The sequence below is a fragment of the Pecten maximus genome, chromosome 15, assembly GCF_902652985.1.
Source record: "Pecten maximus chromosome 15, xPecMax1.1, whole genome shotgun sequence".
Lineage (NCBI taxonomy): Eukaryota > Metazoa > Mollusca > Bivalvia > Pectinida > Pectinidae > Pecten > Pecten maximus.
This window is the reverse complement of record NC_047029.1, coordinates 22,866,561-22,887,372: the sequence shown is the minus strand read 5'-3', so window position 1 is coordinate 22,887,372 and position 20,812 is coordinate 22,866,561. Positions and strand designations below refer to the sequence as shown.

Sequence of the window (20,812 nt, the reverse complement as noted above, 5' to 3'; positions counted from 1 at the left end):
TATGTACATCAGATGATCTGTGTAAAGCTTGTGTGTACATCAGATGATCTGTATAAAGCTTGTGTGTACATCAGATGATCTGTGTTAAGCTTGTATGTACATCAGATGATCTGTGTACAGCTTGTGTGTACATCAGATGATCTGTGTAAAGCTTGTGTGTGCATCAGATAATCTGTATAAAGCTTGTGTGTACATCAGATGATCTGTATAAAGCTTGTATGTACATCAGATATCATCTGTGTAAAGCTTGTGTGTGCATCAGATGATCAGTGATAAAGCTTGTATGTACATCAGATCATCTGTGTAAAAGCTTGTGTGTACATCAGATGATCTGTATAAAGCTTGTATGTACATCAAATCATCTGTGTAAAGCTTGTTTGTACATCAAATCATCTGTGTAAAGCTTGTGTGTACATCAGATGATCTGTGAAAAGCTTGTGTGTACATCAAATCATCTGTGTAAAGCTTGTGTGTACATCAGATGATCTGTGAAAAGCTTGTTTGTTATACACCTGATTAGATTTTAGTCCACTTGACCAACTTAAGCGGTTTTGGGTATATGTTTCATTTATTTATCTCCAGGCCCTGCTTCCTGGTGCTTCCTTCACAGCTGATGAAAAGGCCTCATCTTCAGGTAGGTAACTTGTTTATTTCTAAGTTAAGATAACAATTAGTTTCTTTACTATCATTTGATTTACATTTATTTACATGTTTGACCTCCATATCCCCATGACCTGTTTGTTTACCTCTGTATACCCATTACTTCTGTATACCCATGACCTTTGTATACCCATGACCTCACTGTATACCCATGACTTCACTGTATACCCATGACCTCACTGTATACCCATTACTTCTGTATACCCATGACCTTTGTATACCCATGACCTCACTGTATACCCATGACTTCACTGTATACCCATGACCTCACTGTATACCCATGACTTCACTGTATACCCATGACCTCACTGTATACCCATGACCTCACTGTATACCCATGACCTCACTGTATACCCATGACCTCTCTGTATACCCATGACCTCACTGTATACCCATGACTTCACTGTATACCCATGACCTCTCTGTACCCATGACCTCACTGTATACCCATGACTTCACTGTATACCCATGACCTCTCTGTATACCCATGACCTCTCTGTATACCCATGACCTCTGTATACCCATGACCTCTGTATACCCATGACCTCTGTATACCCATGACCTTTGTATACCCATGACCTCTCTGTATACCCATGACCTCTCTGTATACCCATGACCTCTCTGTATACCCATGACCTCTGTATACCCATGACCTCTGTATACCCATGACCTTTGTATACCCATGACCTCTCTGTATACCCATGACCTCTCTGTATACCCATGACCTCTCTGTATACCCATGACCTCACTGTATACCCATGACCTCACTGTATACCCATGACCTCTCTGTATACCTATGACATCTCCGTATGCCAATGACCTCTCTGTATGCCCATGACCTCTGTATACCCATGACCTCTCTGTATACCCATGATATCTTTGTATACCCATGACCTCTCTGTATGCCCATGACCTCTGTATACCCATGACTTCTGTATACCCATGACCTCTCTGTATACCCATGATATCTTTGTATACCCATGACCTCTCTGTATACCCATGACCTCTGTATACCCATGGCCTCTCTGTATACCCATGACATCTCTGTATGCCCATATACCTCAGGAGCCTGATGGATGGGACCAAAAGAGGTCAGATTAACTGCTATATTAAAAATCTTCTTCTCAAGACCCAGATATGGCTGTTGCCTTCTGTCATCACCTTTCTGTTCAATGGTTCTCCATCAGACTCTTCTATTTTTGCCTCTTACTTGTTAGCATATGCGTCAAACGCAATTGTGACCCTATGTAAGTTTACTCCTACCCCATCTAGCGTCGGAATTTATTTATGTACGAAATGACAACAAATCAATGAATATAAAATAACAACCAAACCATTAAAGGCAGATTATGTATTTCTGATTGTGAAGGAATGAAATCTGCATCAAAAACAAGTACGGATTACCGTTGTTTAAAGTTTCATTCTTCGAGGCGGTCAAAATGGCGGATGTGTGAAAAATATACGTAACTGTATGCAAATAATATAACTTTAGCTAAAAATATGCTACCACAATGGAGAAATGTTAACTAATTTTAATCCAGAGACCCGTTGTTTACAGTAATGAAGTTGACATACAACATTCATAATCCATAGTTTCTCAAAATACGCCCGTTGTTTGAAGTATCTATACACATGACAGCTTGAGTTTTGGCACATCTATAGCATATATGGTTGGCTACAAAAGTTATTGTTTATTGTTGACCTTGACCTTCATACAAGATGACGGGTCAAATATTGAAATTGTTTTTTAGAAAATTTAAAATTCTTCAAAATGATTTATTAGAGTCACATTTAAAAAACAACAATTGCTTTTTGAGGGTGTGTGCAACGTTTCAAGGTCAAATCATCAAAAATGATGCAGATATTGCACTTTGAAAAATGTTTTCCTACAATAATTCAAAATTATCCAAAAATTGCAATTCAAATGTTTTTCTTTCATTACTGTTACACATCCACACTTGATGATTAGCATATCTACAGCATGAGTTGTTGGCTGCAATAGTTATGCAAATAGTTTACCTAGACCATCAAAGTTCAAGGTCACAGTAATCATATGACTGGTCAAAGAACAGAAGTAAAATGAAAACATAGGTAAAATGTTAAAAGTGACTATCAGATCATAGAAAAAATATTAAAATCATAGATAATGACTTAAATTTCTTTATCATTGAGTATTCCGAACTATCTTCTGCGAAATTATTATGCTTGCTGCCTGGTTTGTGCAAGGGGAGGTAACTGGTACACACTCTTGATGCTACATTGGAGAGACACCTCCAGTATCGATAAAAATGGCTAATCAGCAAATACTGTTTCGATAAGTGAAATCTCTTGATTGTTTTGTACATTTGATACTTAAAAGTAGAATACTTCTCAAGCTCTGATTTGTTCTGGCATCATTTCCAAGAAATAAGCTTAAAAAATGGCTGCCTGGATGAGCTTGTTGAAGTGATTATCAAGCCAAGCATAGTTTGTTTACGCAATCGAGATTCGGAAAGCAATAAAGAGGTTGCATGGTTTAAATCAGTTGTTAGTGAATGCTTGTATATAACATGAATGTGCAATTCAACAAATCACTGGATCTAATATGGTAGGCCCATTCATCGGTAACAAACAATAAATTTACATGTATGAGACAAGTTTCTTCTAACGAAAGTTAATAAAGATCAAATATTTAATCATGATACAGATCAGTTGATATATGGAGAAAAAAAATCAGTAAATTGGTTTCACTTTAAAATATACGAGAATCTTATGTAATCGCAATTTGGTTAGTCAAGAAACATGACAGACATTTTAAACACCAAGATTAATCGATCTAAGAATTAAACTTAATCACAGTATGCCATTTCAAGTGAGGTTGTAAAAAAGACTGAACCTTTCAGGAGGAAGTCAATGTGACCATTGCCTTTAACTTAAAATGACCTAGAATGATCATCAGTAAAAAGGACCAGAACTGTCTTCCTATTTTACTGCCGTTTTATATTTATATACCACTAGCTTTTCTCCTGTATTTTAATCCCCCCTTCACAGCTCCTAGGAGTGACCTTGGTACTCTGATATTCTACGATTACCTCATCCTTTTTTCGCCGTTATTGCATTTAGCCGAGAACATATTCTCAAGCACCAAAATATTTTACATTTAGAAATTTCAGGTATTTGTTCAATTTTGTGAAGTAGTCCTTGAAATGTGCTTGAATGAAGCCTTCAAAGTGTTTTTAAAATGCTTTGATTACTTTACGAACCCTATCACATCCACAAAAAGGTAAGGAGCTGAGTACAAACCCTATCACATCCACAAAAAGGTAAGGAGCTGAGTACAAACCCTATCACATCCACAAAAAGGTAAGGAGCTGAGTACAAACCCTATCACATCCACAAAAAGGTAAGGAGCTGAGTACAAACCCTATCACATCCACAAAAAGGTAAGGAGCTGAGTACAAACCCTATCACATCCACAAAAAGGTAAGGAGCTGAGAAATTCCAAAGCACTAAAATAGTATGTTTTCAAAGCTGTATGTATGTTGATGAAAAAATCTTTTTTTCTTTTAATTATCATTTGATGGTTTAATGCCCACTATTACACCCTTCGGCCAGTTTCTGTCGACGAGATATTTATATTGGCATGTTTTGTGCTGGTATGGAGTGTTATCAAGATTACAAAAACAAAAATTGAAAATAAATAACAACAAAAAACAACAAAAGAAGAAAAAAAGAGGATATATATTTCAAATAAAAAATTAAAAGGTAAAATCAAATTTAAATACTTCAATGATCTCATATGAAGAACTGTGAAAAGCAAAAAGTCATGGCATTTGACATGAGTTGTTTCCCTTTGAACACTAACCATTTAGTGAGGTATTATTTATGGCAAGTTAATGGGTGTGATTGGAGGAGTATGTCCCGGGGCTGGGGGTGGGTTGAATTGGGTGTGATGAGAGGAGTGTCCCGGGGCTGAGGGGTGGGTTGAATTGGGTGTGATGAGAGGAGTGTCCCGGGGCTGGGGGTGGGTTGAATTGGGTGTGATGAGAGGAGTGTCCCGGGGCTGGGGGTGGGTTGAATTGGGTGTGATGAGAGGAGTGTCCTGGGGCTGGGGGTGGGTTGAATTGGGTGTGATGAGAGGAGTGTCCTGGGCTGAGGGGTGAGTTGAATTGGGTGTGATGAGAGGAGTGTCCTGGGCTGAGGGGTGGGTTGAATTGGGTGTGATGAGAGGAGTGTCCCGGGGCTGAGGGGTGAGTTGGGTGTGATTGGAGGAGTATGTCCCAGGGCTGGGTGTTGGTTGGGTGTGATGAGAGGAGTGTCCCGGGGCTGAGGGGTGAGTTGGGTGTGATTGGAGGAGTATGTCCCGGGGCTGGGTGTTGGTTGGGTGTGATGAGAGGAGTGTCCCGGGGCTGGGTGTTCGTTGGGTGTGATGAGAGGAGTGTCCCGGGGCTGAGGGGTGGGTTGAATTGGGTGTGATGAGAGGAGTGTCCCGGGGCTGAGGGGTGGGTTGAATTGGGTGTGATGAGAGGAGTGTCCCGGGGCTGGGGGTGGGTTGAATTGGGTGTGATGAGAGGAGTGTCCCGGGGCTGGGGGTGGGTTGAATTGGGTGTGATGAGAGGTGTGTCCTGGGGCTGGGGGTGGGTTGAATTGGGTGTGATGAGAGGAGTGTCCTGGGCTGAGGGGTGGGTTGAATTGGGTGTGATGAGAGGAGTGTCCCGGGGCTGAGGGGTGAGTTGGGTGTGATTGGAGGAGTATGTCCCAGGGCTGGGTGTTGGTTGGGTGTGATGAGAGGAGTGTCCCGGGGCTGGGTGTTCGTTGGGTGTGATGAGAGGAGTGTCCCGGGGCTGAGGGGTGGGTTAAATTGGGTGTGATGAGAGGAGTGTCCCGGGGCTGAGGGGTGGGTTGGGTGTGATTAGAGGAGTGTCCTGGGGCTGAGGGGTGAGTTGGGTGTGATGAGAGGAGTGTCCTGGGGCTGGGTGTTGGTTGGGTGTGATGAGAGGAGTGTCCCGGGGCTGAGGGGTGAGTTGGGTGTGATGAGAGGAGTGTCCTGGGGCTGGGTGTTGGTTGGGTGTGATGAGAGGAGTGTCCTGGGGCTGGGTGTTGGTTGGGTGTGATGAGAGGAGTGTCCCGGGGCTGAGGGGTGAGTTGGGTGTGATGAGAGGAGTCCCGGGGCTGAGGGGTGAGTTGGGTGTGATTGGAGGAGTATGTCCCGGGGCTGGGGGTGGGTTGAATTGGGTGTGATGAGAGGAGTGTCCCAGGGCTGAGGGGTGAGTTGGGTGTGATGAGAGGAGTGTCCCGGGGCTGGGTGTTGGTTGAATTGGGTGTGATGAGAGGAGTGTCCTGGGCCTGGGGGTGAGTTGGGTGTGATGAGAGGAGTGTCCCGGGGCTGGGTGTTGGTTGGGTGTGATGAGAGGAGTGTCCTGGGGCTGGGTGTTGGTTGGGTGTGATGAGAGGAGTGTCCCGGGGCTGAGGGGTGAGTTGGGTGTGATGAGAGGAGTCCCGGGGCTGAGGGGTGAGTTGGGTGTGATGAGAGGAGTGTCCTGGGGCTGGGTGTTGGTTGGGTGTGATGAGAGGAGTGTCCCGGGGCTGAGGGGTGAGTTGGGTGTGATGAGAGGAGTCCCGGGGCTGAGGGGTGAGTTGGGTGTGATTGGAGGAGTATGTCCCGGGGCTGGGGGTGGGTTGAATTGGGTGTGATGAGAGGAGTGTCCCAGGGCTGGGTGTTGGTTGAATTGGGTGTGATGAGAGGAGTGTCCTGGGCCTGGGGGTGAGTTGGGTGTGATGAGAGGAGTGTCCCAGGGCTGGGTGTTGGTTGGGTGTGATGAGAGGAGTGTCCCGGGGCTGGGTGTTGGTTGAATTGGGTGTGATGAGAGGAGTGTCCTGGGCCTGGGGGTGAGTTGGGTGTGATGAGAGGAGTGTCCTGGGGCTGGGTGTTGGTTAGGTGTGATGAGAGGAGTGTCCCGGGGCTGGGGGGTGAGTTGGGTGTGATTGGAGGAGTATGTCCCTTTGGCTGAGGGTGGGATGAATTGGGTGTGATGAGAGGAGTGTCCTGGGGCTGGGGGTGGGTTGGGTGTGATGAGAGGAGTGTCCCGGGGCTGGGTGTTGGTTGGGTGTGATTGGAGGAGTATGTTCCGGGGCTGAGGGTGGGATGAATTTGGTGTGATGAGAGGAGTGTCCTAGGGCCTGGGGGTGAGTTGGGGGTGTGATAAGAAGAATGTTTAGGGCTAGGGAAGGTTTTAATGTGATTGGAAGAATATATACTGCTTGCCTGAGGAGGGGGTTGTTGTTTAAGAATGTCTAAGAGCTAGGGGAGAGTTGGGTGTGGTTTGAGGAGTGTCTGGGGGCTAGAGGGGAGTTGGGTGTAATTGGAGGATTGTTCCAGGGCAAGGGGAGGGCTGGGTTTGTCATGTGAAAATATAACATAACAGAGTAGTCATATGATAAATATAGCATAACACAGTGGTCATATGATAAATATAACATAACACGGTGGTCATGTAATAAATATAACATAGCACAGTAGTCATGTAATAAATATAACATGACAAAGTGGTCATGTGATAAATATAACATGACAAAGTGGTCATGTGATAAATTAACAACACAGTGGTCATGTGATAAATATAACATGACAAAGTGGTCATGTGATAAATATAGCATGACAAAGTGGTCATGTGATAAATATAGCATAACACAGTAGTCATGTGATACATATAACATAACACAGTAGTCATGTGATAAATATAACATAACAGTGGTCATGTGATAAATATAGCATAACACTGGTCATGTGATATATATATCATAGCAAAGTAGTTATGTGATAAATATAGCATAACACTGGTCATGTGATAAATATAGCATAGCAAAGTAGTTATGTGATAAATATAGCATAACACTGGTCATGTGATAAATATAACATAGCATAGTGGTCATGTGATAAATATAACATAGCATAGTGGTCATGTGATACATATAACATAACACTGTAGTCATGTGATAAATATAACATAACACAGTAGTCATGTGAAAATATAGCATAACATAGTAGTCATGTGATAAATATAGCATAACAGAGTGGTCATGTGATAAATATAGCATAACACTGGTCATGTGATAAATATAACATAGCATAGTGGTCATGTGATAAATATTACATAACACAATGGTCATGTTATAAATATAGCATGGCACAGTGGTCATGTGATAAATATAACATAACACAATGGTCATGTGATAAATATAACATAACAGAGTGGTCATGTGATAAATAGAGCATAGCACAGTGGTCATGTGATAAATATAACATAGCACAGTGGTCATGTGATAAATATAACATAGCACAGTGGTCATGTGATACATATAACATAATACAGTAGTCATGTGATAAATATAACATAACATAGTAGTCATGTAATACATATAGCATAACACGGTGGTCATGTGATAAATATAGCATGGCACAGTGGTCATGTGATAAATATAGCATAACACAGTGGTAATTTGATAAATATAACATAACACAGTGGTGATGTGATAAATATAACATAATATAGTAGTCATGTGATAAATATAGCATAACATAGTAGTCATGTAATAAATATAACAAAACATAGTAGTCATGTAATAAATATAACATAACACAGTAGTCATGTGATAAATATTACATAATACAGTGGTCATGTAATAAATATAACATAACAGAGTGGTTATGTAATAAATATTACATAACACAGTAGTCATGTGATAAATATTACATAATACGGTGGTCATGTGATAAATATTACATAACACGGTGGTCATGTGATAAATATAACATAACATAGTAGTCATGTGATAAATATAATAATATAAGGTAATTGTATAGTTAAAATAATACTGGTAAGTAATACAACTGTCCGGCTAACCTTAATTGTATAGTTAAAATAATGCTGGTAAGTAATACAACTGTCCGGCTAACCTTTATTGTATAATCAGAGGTATCAGATGATCTTTAAGTTGGCTTGACACCATCCGGAATTAAAAAGAATTATAAATCATTATGACTGCAATAGAGTTTTTACAATAATACAACCTACCTTGTTTTCACAGATGTTCGTTTGTCACTTGTGTTATAATCCATGGTCTTGTGTCTTAGGTCTGCGGTATGATAGCTGGAGAGGCAAGCACTTGTCAATCACTATCATTATATGATCCAGTATAGACCCAGCTGTTGTCTGGAGGCTCCTGCTGGCGTATGTGTGGAAATCTCATCTGCATTCCTCAATAGTAGGATTTAATATCGACTGTTGATTCTATTGTTGTCAACATGCAGAATTTAAGTTATTGACAAACATCCAGGGTTGACCCTTAATTGTCAAACATCTAGTTTGATCCTTGATAGTCAAGCATCTATGCTAATCTTTATATAGATTCTTTACAGTCAAACATCCAGAGTTGATCCTTTACAGTCAAACTTCAAACCCTTTATATTCAAACATCCTGAGTTGATCCTTTACAGTCAAACATCCAGGGTTGATCCTTTACAGTTAAACATCCAGGGTTGATCCTTTACAGTCAAACATCCAGAGTTGATCCTTTATAGTCAAACATCCAGGTTGATCCTTTACAGTCAAACATCCAGGGTTGATCCTTTACAGTCAAACATCCAGGGTTGATCCTTTACAGTCAAACATCCAGAGTTGATCCTTTACAGTCAAACATTTAGGGTTGATCCTTTACAGACAAACATCTAGGGTTGGTCCTTTACAAACATCCACAGTTGATCCTTTACAGTCAAACATCCAGGGTTGATCCTTTACAAACATCCAGAGTTGATCCTTTACAGTCAAACACCCAGAATTGATCCTTTACAGTCAAACATCTAGGGTTGATCCTTTACAAACATCCAGAGTTGATCCTTTACAGTCAAACATCCAGGGTTGATCCTTTACAGTCAAACATCCAGGGTTGATCCTTTTCAGTCAATTATCCAGGGTTGATTCTTTACAGTCAAACATCCAGGGTTGATTCTTTACAGTCAAACATTTAGAGTTGAACCTTTACAGTCAAACATCTAGAGTTGATCCTTTACAGTCAAACATCCAGAGTTGATCCTTTACAGTCAAACATCCAGAGTTGATCCTTTACAGTCAAACATCCAGAGTTGATCCTTTACAGTCAAACACCCAGAATTGATCCTTTACAGTCAAACATCTAGGGTTGATCCTTTACAAACATCCAGAGTTGATCCTTTACAAACATCCAGAGTTGATCCTTTACAGTCAAACATCCAGGGTTGATCCTTTACAGTCAAACATCCAGGGTTGATTCTTTACAGTCAAACATTTAGAGTTGATCCTTTACAGTCAAACATCTAGAGTTGATCCTTTACAGTCAAACATCTAGGGTTGATCCTTTCCAAACATCCAGAGTTGATCCTTTACAGTCAAACACCCAGAGTTGATCCTTTTCAGTCAATTATCCTGGGTTGATTCTTTACAGTCAAACATTTAGAGTTGATCCTTTACAGTCAAACATTTAGGGTTGATCCTTTACAGTCAAACATCTGGAGTTGATCCTTTACAGTCAAACATCCAGGGTTGGTCCTTTACAGTCAAACATCCAGAGTTGATCCTTTACAGTCAAACATCCAGAGTTGATCCTTTACAGTCAAACATCCAGGGTTGATCCTTTACAGTAAAACATCTAGGGTTGATCCTTTAGACAAACATCCAGGGTTGATCAGTCAAACATCCAGAGTTGATCCTTTACAGTCAAACACCCAGAGTTGATCCTTTAGACAAACATCCAGGGTTGATCCTTTACAGTCAAACATCCAGGGTTGATCATTTACAGTCAAACATCTAGGGTTGATCCTTTAGGTCAAACATCCAGGGTTGATGATACTTTCTTTTCAAAATTTCACAACTGATCATTTATTGCACAATACCTTGTAGTTTTTATACTTGATTACTAAAATTATTAGGTAGGCTTGCTTATGACTCCATTTGTACAGTTAAAATAATAGTGTGATTGTCACTTGTGGCTTGCCAGAATAACTAGTTTGTTAGTTCCCTTGAGGGATTTTATCAAACTTCACACAATGGTAAAGGACCATAATATCTCGGACAATTTTCACAGAGTTTGGGTCAAGGTCACTGTTACTATTTTTAGCATGGATCAGTAGGGGACATTTGCTTTATCAATATCTAGTATGCTTGTTTAAAATGTTAATTAAGATTCAGTATAGGGGTAATAATAAGACAACTGGAGGCTATGATGAAGTTATAGAATGTATTGTATTTTAACAGACGGGGAACTTTTGTACCAGGCACTGTGTTTAAATGTTCAGCATTTTGATTTATTTTAGGTACTGTAAAACATAACTAGAAACACCCCCGGAACCATCTAAACCATTTAGTCAAAATAATTATGTACTTTATATACATCTGATTGACTATTAAACAAATGATGGCTAGTATATCTGGTGACACTTCAGTCATGATCTATATACAATATCTAGGTTAAACATTGCCTCAGTCTCCTTAACATAGATGACATTGTCGCTCGAGTTTCCACAAAAAATTTGACCATAGACAGGTTAATCAGAATGTACACAGATCCTTCAGTTATTAATTTGTCTATGGCCATCTGATCTTTTTTTAGCCTCACCTGCCTGAAGGAAACACAAAATTAATTCTAGTTCGTCGTAAAAATCTGTAATTCATGCACCAAAGTGATTTACAAACCATTAAAATCACCTAAAAATGGCCATTAAATGGTCTATACCAGTGTAATGTATGCACCAAAATAGCAAAATCTCATGAATTATTTTCTCCAAAATTCACAAGCTTGGACTGATCAAAAACCAGCTTTGTGGTGTAATTATCAATGACAGTTTAATTAGAAGATAATTACTGATTCCCTGTTAGTGTATAGTCTTGTATAAACAATTATTACCTGGGAAGTCTTCAATGTATGGCTGCATCAAGCTCGCCCCTGTGAAACAATCATGAATAATTCATGAACATTCATAAATAGTTCATGAATTATTCATGAACAAAATTCATGAATATTTGGGGCCCCGGTGGCCGAGTGGTTAAGGTGTACCGACACTTTATCACTAGCCCTCCACCTCTGGGTTGCAAGTTCGAAACCTACGTGGAGCAGTTGCCAGGTACTGACCATAGGCGTGTGGTTTTTCTCCGGGTACTCCGGCTTTCCTCCACCTCCAAAACCTGGCACGTCCTGGCAGTTAATAGGATGTTAAACAAAAAACAAACCAAATCATGAATATTCTCTTCTTGAATATTTTCATAAAATTCATGAACTTAAAACTTCATGAATAATTTTTTCAAATTATGTTCATGAATCATGTAAGGGTCGTTCATTCATGAAATCAACATAATTCATGAATGAATGTTCATGAACTTTTCCATTCATGAAAATTTATGATTAATTCATGAAAATTCATAAGTTCATGAATGAAATGAATCCCAAAATAGATTTCTTTTCAATTGATGAAAATTTATGAGTTTATCAGGAACTCGTTTAAAAATAAATGTGCAGGCATTTCACCACCTAAATTCATCAAAATTCAACATGAAGAATTCAAATTCATAACTTCTTGAAGTAGAGCTGGCAAAATGAATATTGTACACAATCATATGGACCCAGAGGGCCCACAATCCTTTTGATATTCTTCAGATAAGATGATTTATGTTCATTTATGCAATTATTCTCATTGTAAATATGAGCTGTGTTTGTACAATTTAATTAAATTGGCAACGCAAATTTAGGAAATGCAAAAGTTGTTTGAATATTATGTACACTCTGTAAATTTAGGTTACATGCATGTGATTGGTTTCAAGTTAATACACGTGTAGTTACCTATAAATGTGTTGACATATTTCCAATGTTGAAGTTGAATATTTCATTTCCTGAAAGTCTGTGATATGGATCATAAACCAGGTATGAAAGATAAATACTTCCCTTCATTTGTAAAAAAAAACATTTTTTTTTTTCATTCTGTGTGAGAAAAGCCTCATGACTGTTGTGTATTGGGAGCTTTCCTACTGGAGGTAGAATTGTGGTTATTTAAGAAATAATTAACGATAATTCGTGTATTGTTGCAGGATATACAACGAGGACGAGGATATTTTGCAATTAAATTAATAACGAAGGCCGCAGGCCTGAGTTATTAATTAAAATTGCAAAATATCCTCGTCCTCGTTGTATATCCTGCAACAATACACGAGTCAAAGTTGATTATTTCTATTCTACCATGTACTGTTTAGTTCTGAGATCGACCTCTTTCAAATAGAAAAACAGCAAAGATACCCCGAGAAAACATTGTAATTTATTTCTTGAATATTGCATTATTTGTTGATGAAATATACAGGCAATACAGTACTACGATTAAGAGCATCTATCATATGGCATTGATTTTGAAAATTTAAGAAAAAAAGGATAAAAAAAAAAAGAAAAAAAAAGAGAAAAAAAGGGGGGGGGGGGGGGGGCTCCGTAGGATTCGAACTCACTTCGTGATAAAAATTTATTGAAAGACTAACCCATTAGTCCACTCGGCTATCGTAACCTTTTAGAAAACGTGTGAATATTAGATATATAAAATTGTAACAGCCTTGACTCACGACCGTGTATTATTGGCACGAGCGTGGGTTATTGGAAAATAATACATGGTTTTAAACCAATCAAAACTGGCGTTGCATAGCAAGCATGGTAGAATGGGCGGGAAATTTGAAGTTTTCTTATTCTAAAGTTCATTTTATGATTATGAACTGTTCATAAATTTTTATGCATAGCTGTGTAATAGAATTTTTTTCATGAATCAAAAACTACCAGTATTCCTAAAAGTTAATGAATAAAATCATGAACATTCATGAATGCATTATGACCATCTTGCAGTTGCCAATATTTACAATTAGTCTCTTCAAATTTCTACTTTCGCTTTAATCTTTTTAGAAATTACATCAAACTGAAAATGTTGCAATGATCAGGATGTGACAATATCAGTTAATTCCTGTTTTACATGACAGAGGAGATCATGACATGACAATATCAGGTGGTGAGATGCTGTGTATACAGTTGTCAGGCTGGTTCGTTTTGAAACATCTCCAGGTTTCAGGTTTCACATGAACATCAAAGTCCTTTTCCTCTTGTCTAAAGAAGAAATATTTGATCAGTTTTCTCAAGTGACTGCCCTATATGGAAATGACAGCATACTCTTTGAAATCCTTCTGTGCTGTAGGAAAAGACTTTGATACGAAGCATTAAATTTGCCGTAAATGCCATAAAGCACTGTCTGTCTCCCTTCGTCTGTTGTCTGTTGTTGATCCACTACTATAGTCATTGAACGACTCATTGGATTTTGGTTTGGTGTGCTGGTTGGTTTAATGCATGTTCACTAGTTGTGGTGTTGATGGTGGCGTTGGGGGGAGGGGGATGGGGGTGGGTAATAAAGGGAATAAATTGTATTTAAAAAGTGGGTATGGCCCCCTGAGACCTAAAGAGTGTTTCTAAATTAGAGGAAGTATAGTGAATTCTTTAAAGCCTTCTTCCATAGAGTGTTTTACCATAGTCATAGAAATGTTGAATGTATCCTAACAGGTTCTGGTGATAAAACCTATGCCTATCACATGGTGAGGACAGACAGCAGGGAACAAAAGCTTGATGCCTTCCTGGTAGGTACAGCCAATCAAAGTGTTGGATCCAGTAACCAAGGAAGTTCGGCCAATCAAAATGTTGGATCCAGTAACCAAGGAAACAACCAGGAGGGAAATGGAGGCAAAAGTGAAGACAACTCTCCAATGGATGTTGATGTGGGGTAAGTTAACATAAAATGTTATTATATACTGGGTGTCAATCATTTCAAGTTAATTGTTTCAAACTGGGTGACCTTTGACCTGCCCTAGTCAGTGAATTGTACCCTGTCCAGTCTAATGCCTGCCATAGTCTGGCCATTGTTTTGTGACTCCTACAGTTTACGATGTCTAATGTTATTTTACGGGGCATTTAATGTCCAGGTTTTTAGTGTAGACCTTGAGGATATTTGTCTGAGTTACTGATTGGTTAATTGTAGTATATACTTACCATATATAGATAGTCTTTATTGACAAATTATTTGTTAACTTACTTGACAAATACTGACACAACACTCAAATCTTCAACAATAAAATATCAAGATACCCAGAATTACCTTCATGTTTCTGATGTAGAACTTATCTGGTAAAAAAATCACCTATTTTGCCCTAAAATATTTCTAACTAGAATATTGAATTGCATCAACACATCAGCTCACCCATATTTTTTCTGTATAACTTCTTGCTTCCCAATCAAAATATTGTCTGGTAAAATGTTGAACCATCTATGACCCCTATATAACTGATGCACCCTGGATTAGCAGGTTTGCAGTTTGGCTCGATCATGTAATTTTCTGCAGCCTCCATTTGTCCCTTTTTATCAGGGCTTTATAGCTATGTTCAATAAATAGATAGGCCACTTATGCTATCCAACATCGCAACATGTAATTGCTATTGGCTGTTTTTCTTGCTACGGAACTCTTTTATTAGAAAGAGCTTGTTATGACAAGATGCCATTGAATAATGTGATTGTAGGAATAAGTATAATGCTGGTTTCCTGCAAAAAGAAAATATGGTTTTAGATATTTAACAATGATGTATAGGCCATAGTGTATTAGACCATTCTTGATGTCGATTTAGAGTTTGTCTGTGGTATTTGATAGCCATATATAATCTTACAATCTAGAATGTCTACAAACTGTGCTTGGTCACAAGGCCTAGAAAAAGTTGTGCTCGTTTGTAAGGTTTAGGGCTTATGAAAGTTGTGCCCAGTCCTAAGGTCTAGGGTGTGTTAACACTATGTCCAGTTGTAAGGTCAAGGGTGTGTTAACACTATGTCCAGTTGTAAGGTCAAGGGTGTGTTAACACTATGTCCAGTTGTAAGGTCTAGGGTGTGTTAACACTATGTCCAGTTGTATGGTCTAGGGTGTGTTAACACTATGTCCAGTTGTAAGGTCTAGGGTGTGTTAATACTATGTCCAGTCATAAGGTCTAGGGTGTGTTAACACTATGTCCAGTTGTAAGGTCTAGGGTGTGTTAACACTATGTCCAGTTGTAAGGTCAAGGGTGTGTTAACACTATGTCCAGTCATAAGGTCTAGGGTGTGTTAACACTATGTCCAGCCATAAGGTCAAGGGTGTGTTAACACTATGTCCAGTTGTAAGGTCTAGGGTGTGTTAACACTATGTCCAGCCATAAGGTCTAGGGTGTGTTAACACTATGTCCAGCCATAAGGTCTAGGGTGTGTTAACACTATGTCCAGTTGTAAGGTCTAGGGTGTGTTAACACTATGTCCAGTCATAAGGTCTAGGGTGTGTTAACACTATGTCCAGTTGTAAGGTCTAGGGTGTGTTAACACTATGTCCAGTTGTAAGGTCAAGGGGGTGTTAACACTATGTCCAGTTGTAAGGTCTAGGGTGTGTTAACACTATGTCCAGTCATAAGGTCAAGGGTGTGTTAACACTGTGTCCAGTTGTAAGGTCTAGGGTGTGTTAACACTGTGTCCAGTTGTAAGGTCTAGGGTGTGTTAACACTGTGTCCAGTTGTAAGGTCTAGGGTGTGTTAACACTTTGTCCAGTTGTAAGGTCTAGGGTGTGTTAACACTATGTCCAGTCATAAGGTCAAGGGTGTGTTAACACTATGTCCAGTTGTAAGGTCTAGGGTGTGTTAACACTGTGTCCAGTTGTAAGGTCTAGGGTGTGTTAACACTATGTCCAGTTGTAAGGTCTAGGGTGTGTTAACACTATGTCCAGTTGTAAGGTCTAGGGTGTGTTAACACTATGTCCAGCCATAAGGTCTAGGGTGTGTTAACACTATGTCCAGTTGTAAGGTCTAGGGTGTGTTAATACTTTGTCCAGTTGTAAGGTCTAGGATGTGTTAACACTATGTCCAGTTGCAAGGTCTAGGGTGTGTTAACACTATGTCCAGTTGTATGGTCTAGGGTGTGTTAACACTTTGTCCAGCCATAAGGTCTAGGGTGTGTTAACACTGTGTCCAGTTGTAAGGTCTAGGGTGTGTTAACACTGTGTCCAGTTGTAAGGTCTAGGGTGTGTTAACACTATGTCCAGCCATAAGGTCTAGGGTGTGTTAACACTATGTCCAGTTGTAAGGTCTAGGGTGTGTTAATACTTTGTCCAGTTGTAAGGTCTAGGGTGTGTTAATACTTTGTCCAGTTGTAAGGTCTAGAGTGTGTTAACACTATGTCCAGTTGTAAGGTCTAGGGTGTGTTAACACTGTGTCCAGTTGTAAGGTCTAGGGTGTGTTAAGACTGTGTCCAGTTGTAAGGTCTAGGGTGTGTTAACACTATGTCCAGTTGTAAGGTCAAGGGTGTGTTAACACTATGTCCAGTTGTAAGGTCAAGGGTGTGTTAACACTATGTCCAGTTGTAAGGTCTAGGGTGTGTTAACACTATGTCCAGTTGTATGGTCTAGGGTGTGTTAACACTATGTCCAGTTGTAAGGTCTAGGGTGTGTTAATACTATGTCCAGTCATAAGGTCTAGGGTGTGTTAACACTATGTCCAGTTGTAAGGTCTAGGGTGTGTTAACACTATGTCCAGTTGTAAGGTCAAGGGTGTGTTAACACTATGTCCAGTCATAAGGTCTAGGGTGTGTTAACACTATGTCCAGCCATAAGGTCAAGGGTGTGTTAACACTATGTCCAGTTGTAAGGTCTAGGGTGTGTTAACACTATGTCCAGCCATAAGGTCTAGGGTGTGTTAACACTATGTCCAGCCATAAGGTCTAGGGTGTGTTAACACTATGTCCAGTTGTAAGGTCTAGGGTGTGTTAACACTATGTCCAGTCATAAGGTCTAGGGTGTGTTAACACTATGTCCAGTTGTAAGGTCTAGGGTGTGTTAACACTATGTCCAGTTGTAAGGTCAAGGGTGTGTTAACACTATGTCCAGTTGTAAGGTCTAGGGTGTGTTAACACTATGTCCAGTCATAAGGTCAAGGGTGTGTTAACACTGTGTCCAGTTGTAAGGTCTAGGGTGTGTTAACACTGTGTCCAGTTGTAAGGTCTAGGGTGTGTTAACACTGTGTCCAGTTGTAAGGTCTAGGGTGTGTTAACACTTTGTCCAGTTGTAAGGTCTAGGGTGTGTTAACACTATGTCCAGTCATAAGGTCAAGGGTGTGTTAACACTATGTCCAGTTGTAAGGTCTAGGGTGTGTTAACACTGTGTCCAGTTGTAAGGTCTAGGGTGTGTTAACACTATGTCCAGTTGTAAGGTCTAGGGTGTGTTAACACTATGTCCAGTTGTAAGGTCTAGGGTGTGTTAACACTATGTCCAGCCATAAGGTCTAGGGTGTGTTAACACTATGTCCAGTTGTAAGGTCTAGGGTGTGTTAATACTTTGTCCAGTTGTAAGGTCTAGGATGTGTTAACACTATGTCCAGTTGCAAGGTCTAGGGTGTGTTAACACTATGTCCAGTTGTATGGTCTAGGGTGTGTTAACACTTTGTCCAGCCATAAGGTCTAGGGTGTGTTAACACTGTGTCCAGTTGTAAGGTCTAGGGTGTGTTAACACTGTGTCCAGTTGTAAGGTCTAGGGTGTGTTAACACTATGTCCAGCCATAAGGTCTAGGGTGTGTTAACACTATGTCCAGTTGTAAGGTCTAGGGTGTGTTAATACTTTGTCCAGTTGTAAGGTCTAGGGTGTGTTAATACTTTGTCCAGTTGTAAGGTCTAGAGTGTGTTAACACTATGTCCAGTTGTAAGGTCTAGGGTGTGTTAACACTGTGTCCAGTTGTAAGGTCTAGGGTGTGTTAAGACTGTGTCCAGTTGTAAGGTCTAGGGTGTGTTAACACTATGTCCAGTTGTAAGGTCTAGGGTGTGTTAACACTATGTCCAGCCATAAGGTCTAGGGTGTGTTAACACTATGTCCAGCCATAAGGTCTAGGGTGTGTTAACACTATGTCCAGCCATAAGGTCAAGGGTGTGTTAACACTATGTCCAGTTGTAAGGTCTAGGGTGTGTTAACACTATGTCCAGTTGTAAGGTCTAGGGTGTGTTAACACTATGTCCAGCCATAAGGTCAAGGGTGTGTTAACACTATGTCCAGTTGTAAGGTCTAGGGTGTGTTAACACTATGTCCAGTTGTAAGGTCAAGGGTGTGTTAACACTATGTCCAGTTGTAAGGTCTAGGGTGTGTTAATACTGTGTCCAGTTGTAAGGTCTAGGGTGTGTTAACACTATGTCCAGTTGTAAGGTCTAGGGTGTGTTAACACTATGTCCAGTTGTAAGGTCTAGGGTGTGTTAACACTATGTCCAGTTGTAAGGTCTAGGGTGTGTTAACACTATGTCCAGTTGTAAGGTCTAGGGTGTGTTAACACTATGTCCAGCCATAAGGTCTAGGGTGTGTTAACACTATGTCCAGTTGTAAGGTCTAGGATGTGTTAACACTATGTCCAGTCATAAGGTCTAGGGTGTGTTAACACTATGTCCAGTTGTAAGGTCTAGGGTGTGTTAACACTGTGTCCAGTTGTAAGGTCTAGGGTGTGTTAACACTATGTCCAGCCATAAGGTCTAGGGTGTGTTAACACTATGTCCAGTTGTAAGGTCTAGGGTGTGTTAATACTATGTCCAGTCATAAGGTCTAGGGTGTGTTAACACTATGTCCAGTTGTAAGGTCTAGGGTGTGTTAACACTATGTCCAGTTGTAAGGTCAAGGGTGTGTTAACACTATGTCCAGTCATAAGGTCTAGGGTGTGTTAACACTATGTCCAGCCATAAGGTCAAGGGTGTGTTAACACTATGTCCAGTTGTAAGGTCTAGGGTGTGTTAACACTATGTCCAGCCATAAGGTCTAGGGTGTGTTAACACTATGTCCAGCCATAAGGTCTAGGGTGTGTTAACACTATGTCCAGTTGTAAGGTCTAGGGTGTGTTAACACTATGTCCAGTCATAAGGTCTAGGGTGTGTTAACACTATGTCCAGTTGTAAGGTCTAGGGTGTGTTAACACTATGTCCAGTTGTAAGGTCAAGGGTGTGTTAACACTATGTCCAGTTGTAAGGTCTAGGGTGTGTTAACACTATGTCCAGTCATAAGGTCAAGGGTGTGTTAACACTGTGTCCAGTTGTAAGGTCTAGGGTGTGTTAACACTGTGTCCAGTTGTAAGGTCTAGGGTGTGTTAACACTGTGTCCAGTTGTAAGGTCTAGGGTGTGTTAACACTTTGTCCAGTTGTAAGGTCTAGGGTGTGTTAACACTATGTCCAGTCATAAGGTCAAGGGTGTGTTAACACTATGTCCAGTTGTAAGGTCTAGGGTGTGTTAACACTGTGTCCAGTTGTAAGGTCTAGGGTGTGTTAACACTATGTCCAGTTGTAAGGTCTAGGGTGTGTTAACACTATGTCCAGTTGTAAGGTCTAGGGTGTGTTAACACTATGTCCAGCCATAAGGTCTAGGGTGTGTTAACACTATGTCCAGTTGTAAGGTCTAGGGTGTGTTAATACTTTGTCCAGTTGTAAGGTCTAGGATGTGTTAACACTATGTCCAGTTGCAAGGTCTAGGGTGTGTTAACACTATGTCCAGTTGTATGGTCTAGGGTGTGTTAACACTTTGTCCAGCCATAAGGTCTAGGGTGTGTTAACACTGTGTCCAGTTGTAAGGTCTAGGGTGTGTTAACACTGTGTCCAGTTGTAAGGTCTAGGGTGTGTTAACACTATGTCCAGCCATAAGGTCTAGGGTGTGTTAACACTATGTCCAGTTGTAAGGTCTAGGGTGTGTTAATACTTTGTCCAGTTGTAAGGTCTAGGGTGTGTTAATACTTTGTCCAGTTGTAAGGTCTAGAGTGTGTTAACACTATGTCCAGTTGTAAGGTCTAGGGTGTGTTAACACTGTGTCCAGTTGTAAGGTCTAGGGTGTGTTAACACTGTGTCCAGTTGTAAGGTCTAGGGTGTGTTAACACTATGTCCAGTTGTAAGGTCTAGGGTGTGTTAACACTATGTCCAGCCATAAGGTCTAGGGTGTGTTAACACTATGTCCAGCCATAAGGTCTAGGGTGTGTTAACACTATGTCCAGCCATAAGGTCAAGGGTGTGTTAACACTATGTCCAGTTGTAAGGTCTAGGGTGTGTTAACACTATGTCCAGTTGT

At 40.3% G+C, this 20,812-nt stretch overlaps 1 protein-coding gene across 2 annotated transcripts in view; it reads left to right on the top strand.

The window, feature by feature from the left end:
- LOC117344291 (DNA mismatch repair protein Mlh1-like) overlaps nucleotides 1-20,812 on the top strand; it is a 132,090-nt gene that overhangs the window by 84,640 nt on the left and 26,638 nt on the right. For both annotated transcript variants that reach the window (XM_033906986.1, XM_033906987.1), the window contains exons 12-13: nucleotides 583-634; nucleotides 14,245-14,461. In XM_033906986.1, coding sequence (XP_033762877.1) covers nucleotides 583-634; nucleotides 14,245-14,461 — 269 coding nt within the window. The remainder of the gene's footprint in view (nucleotides 1-582; nucleotides 635-14,244; nucleotides 14,462-20,812) is intronic.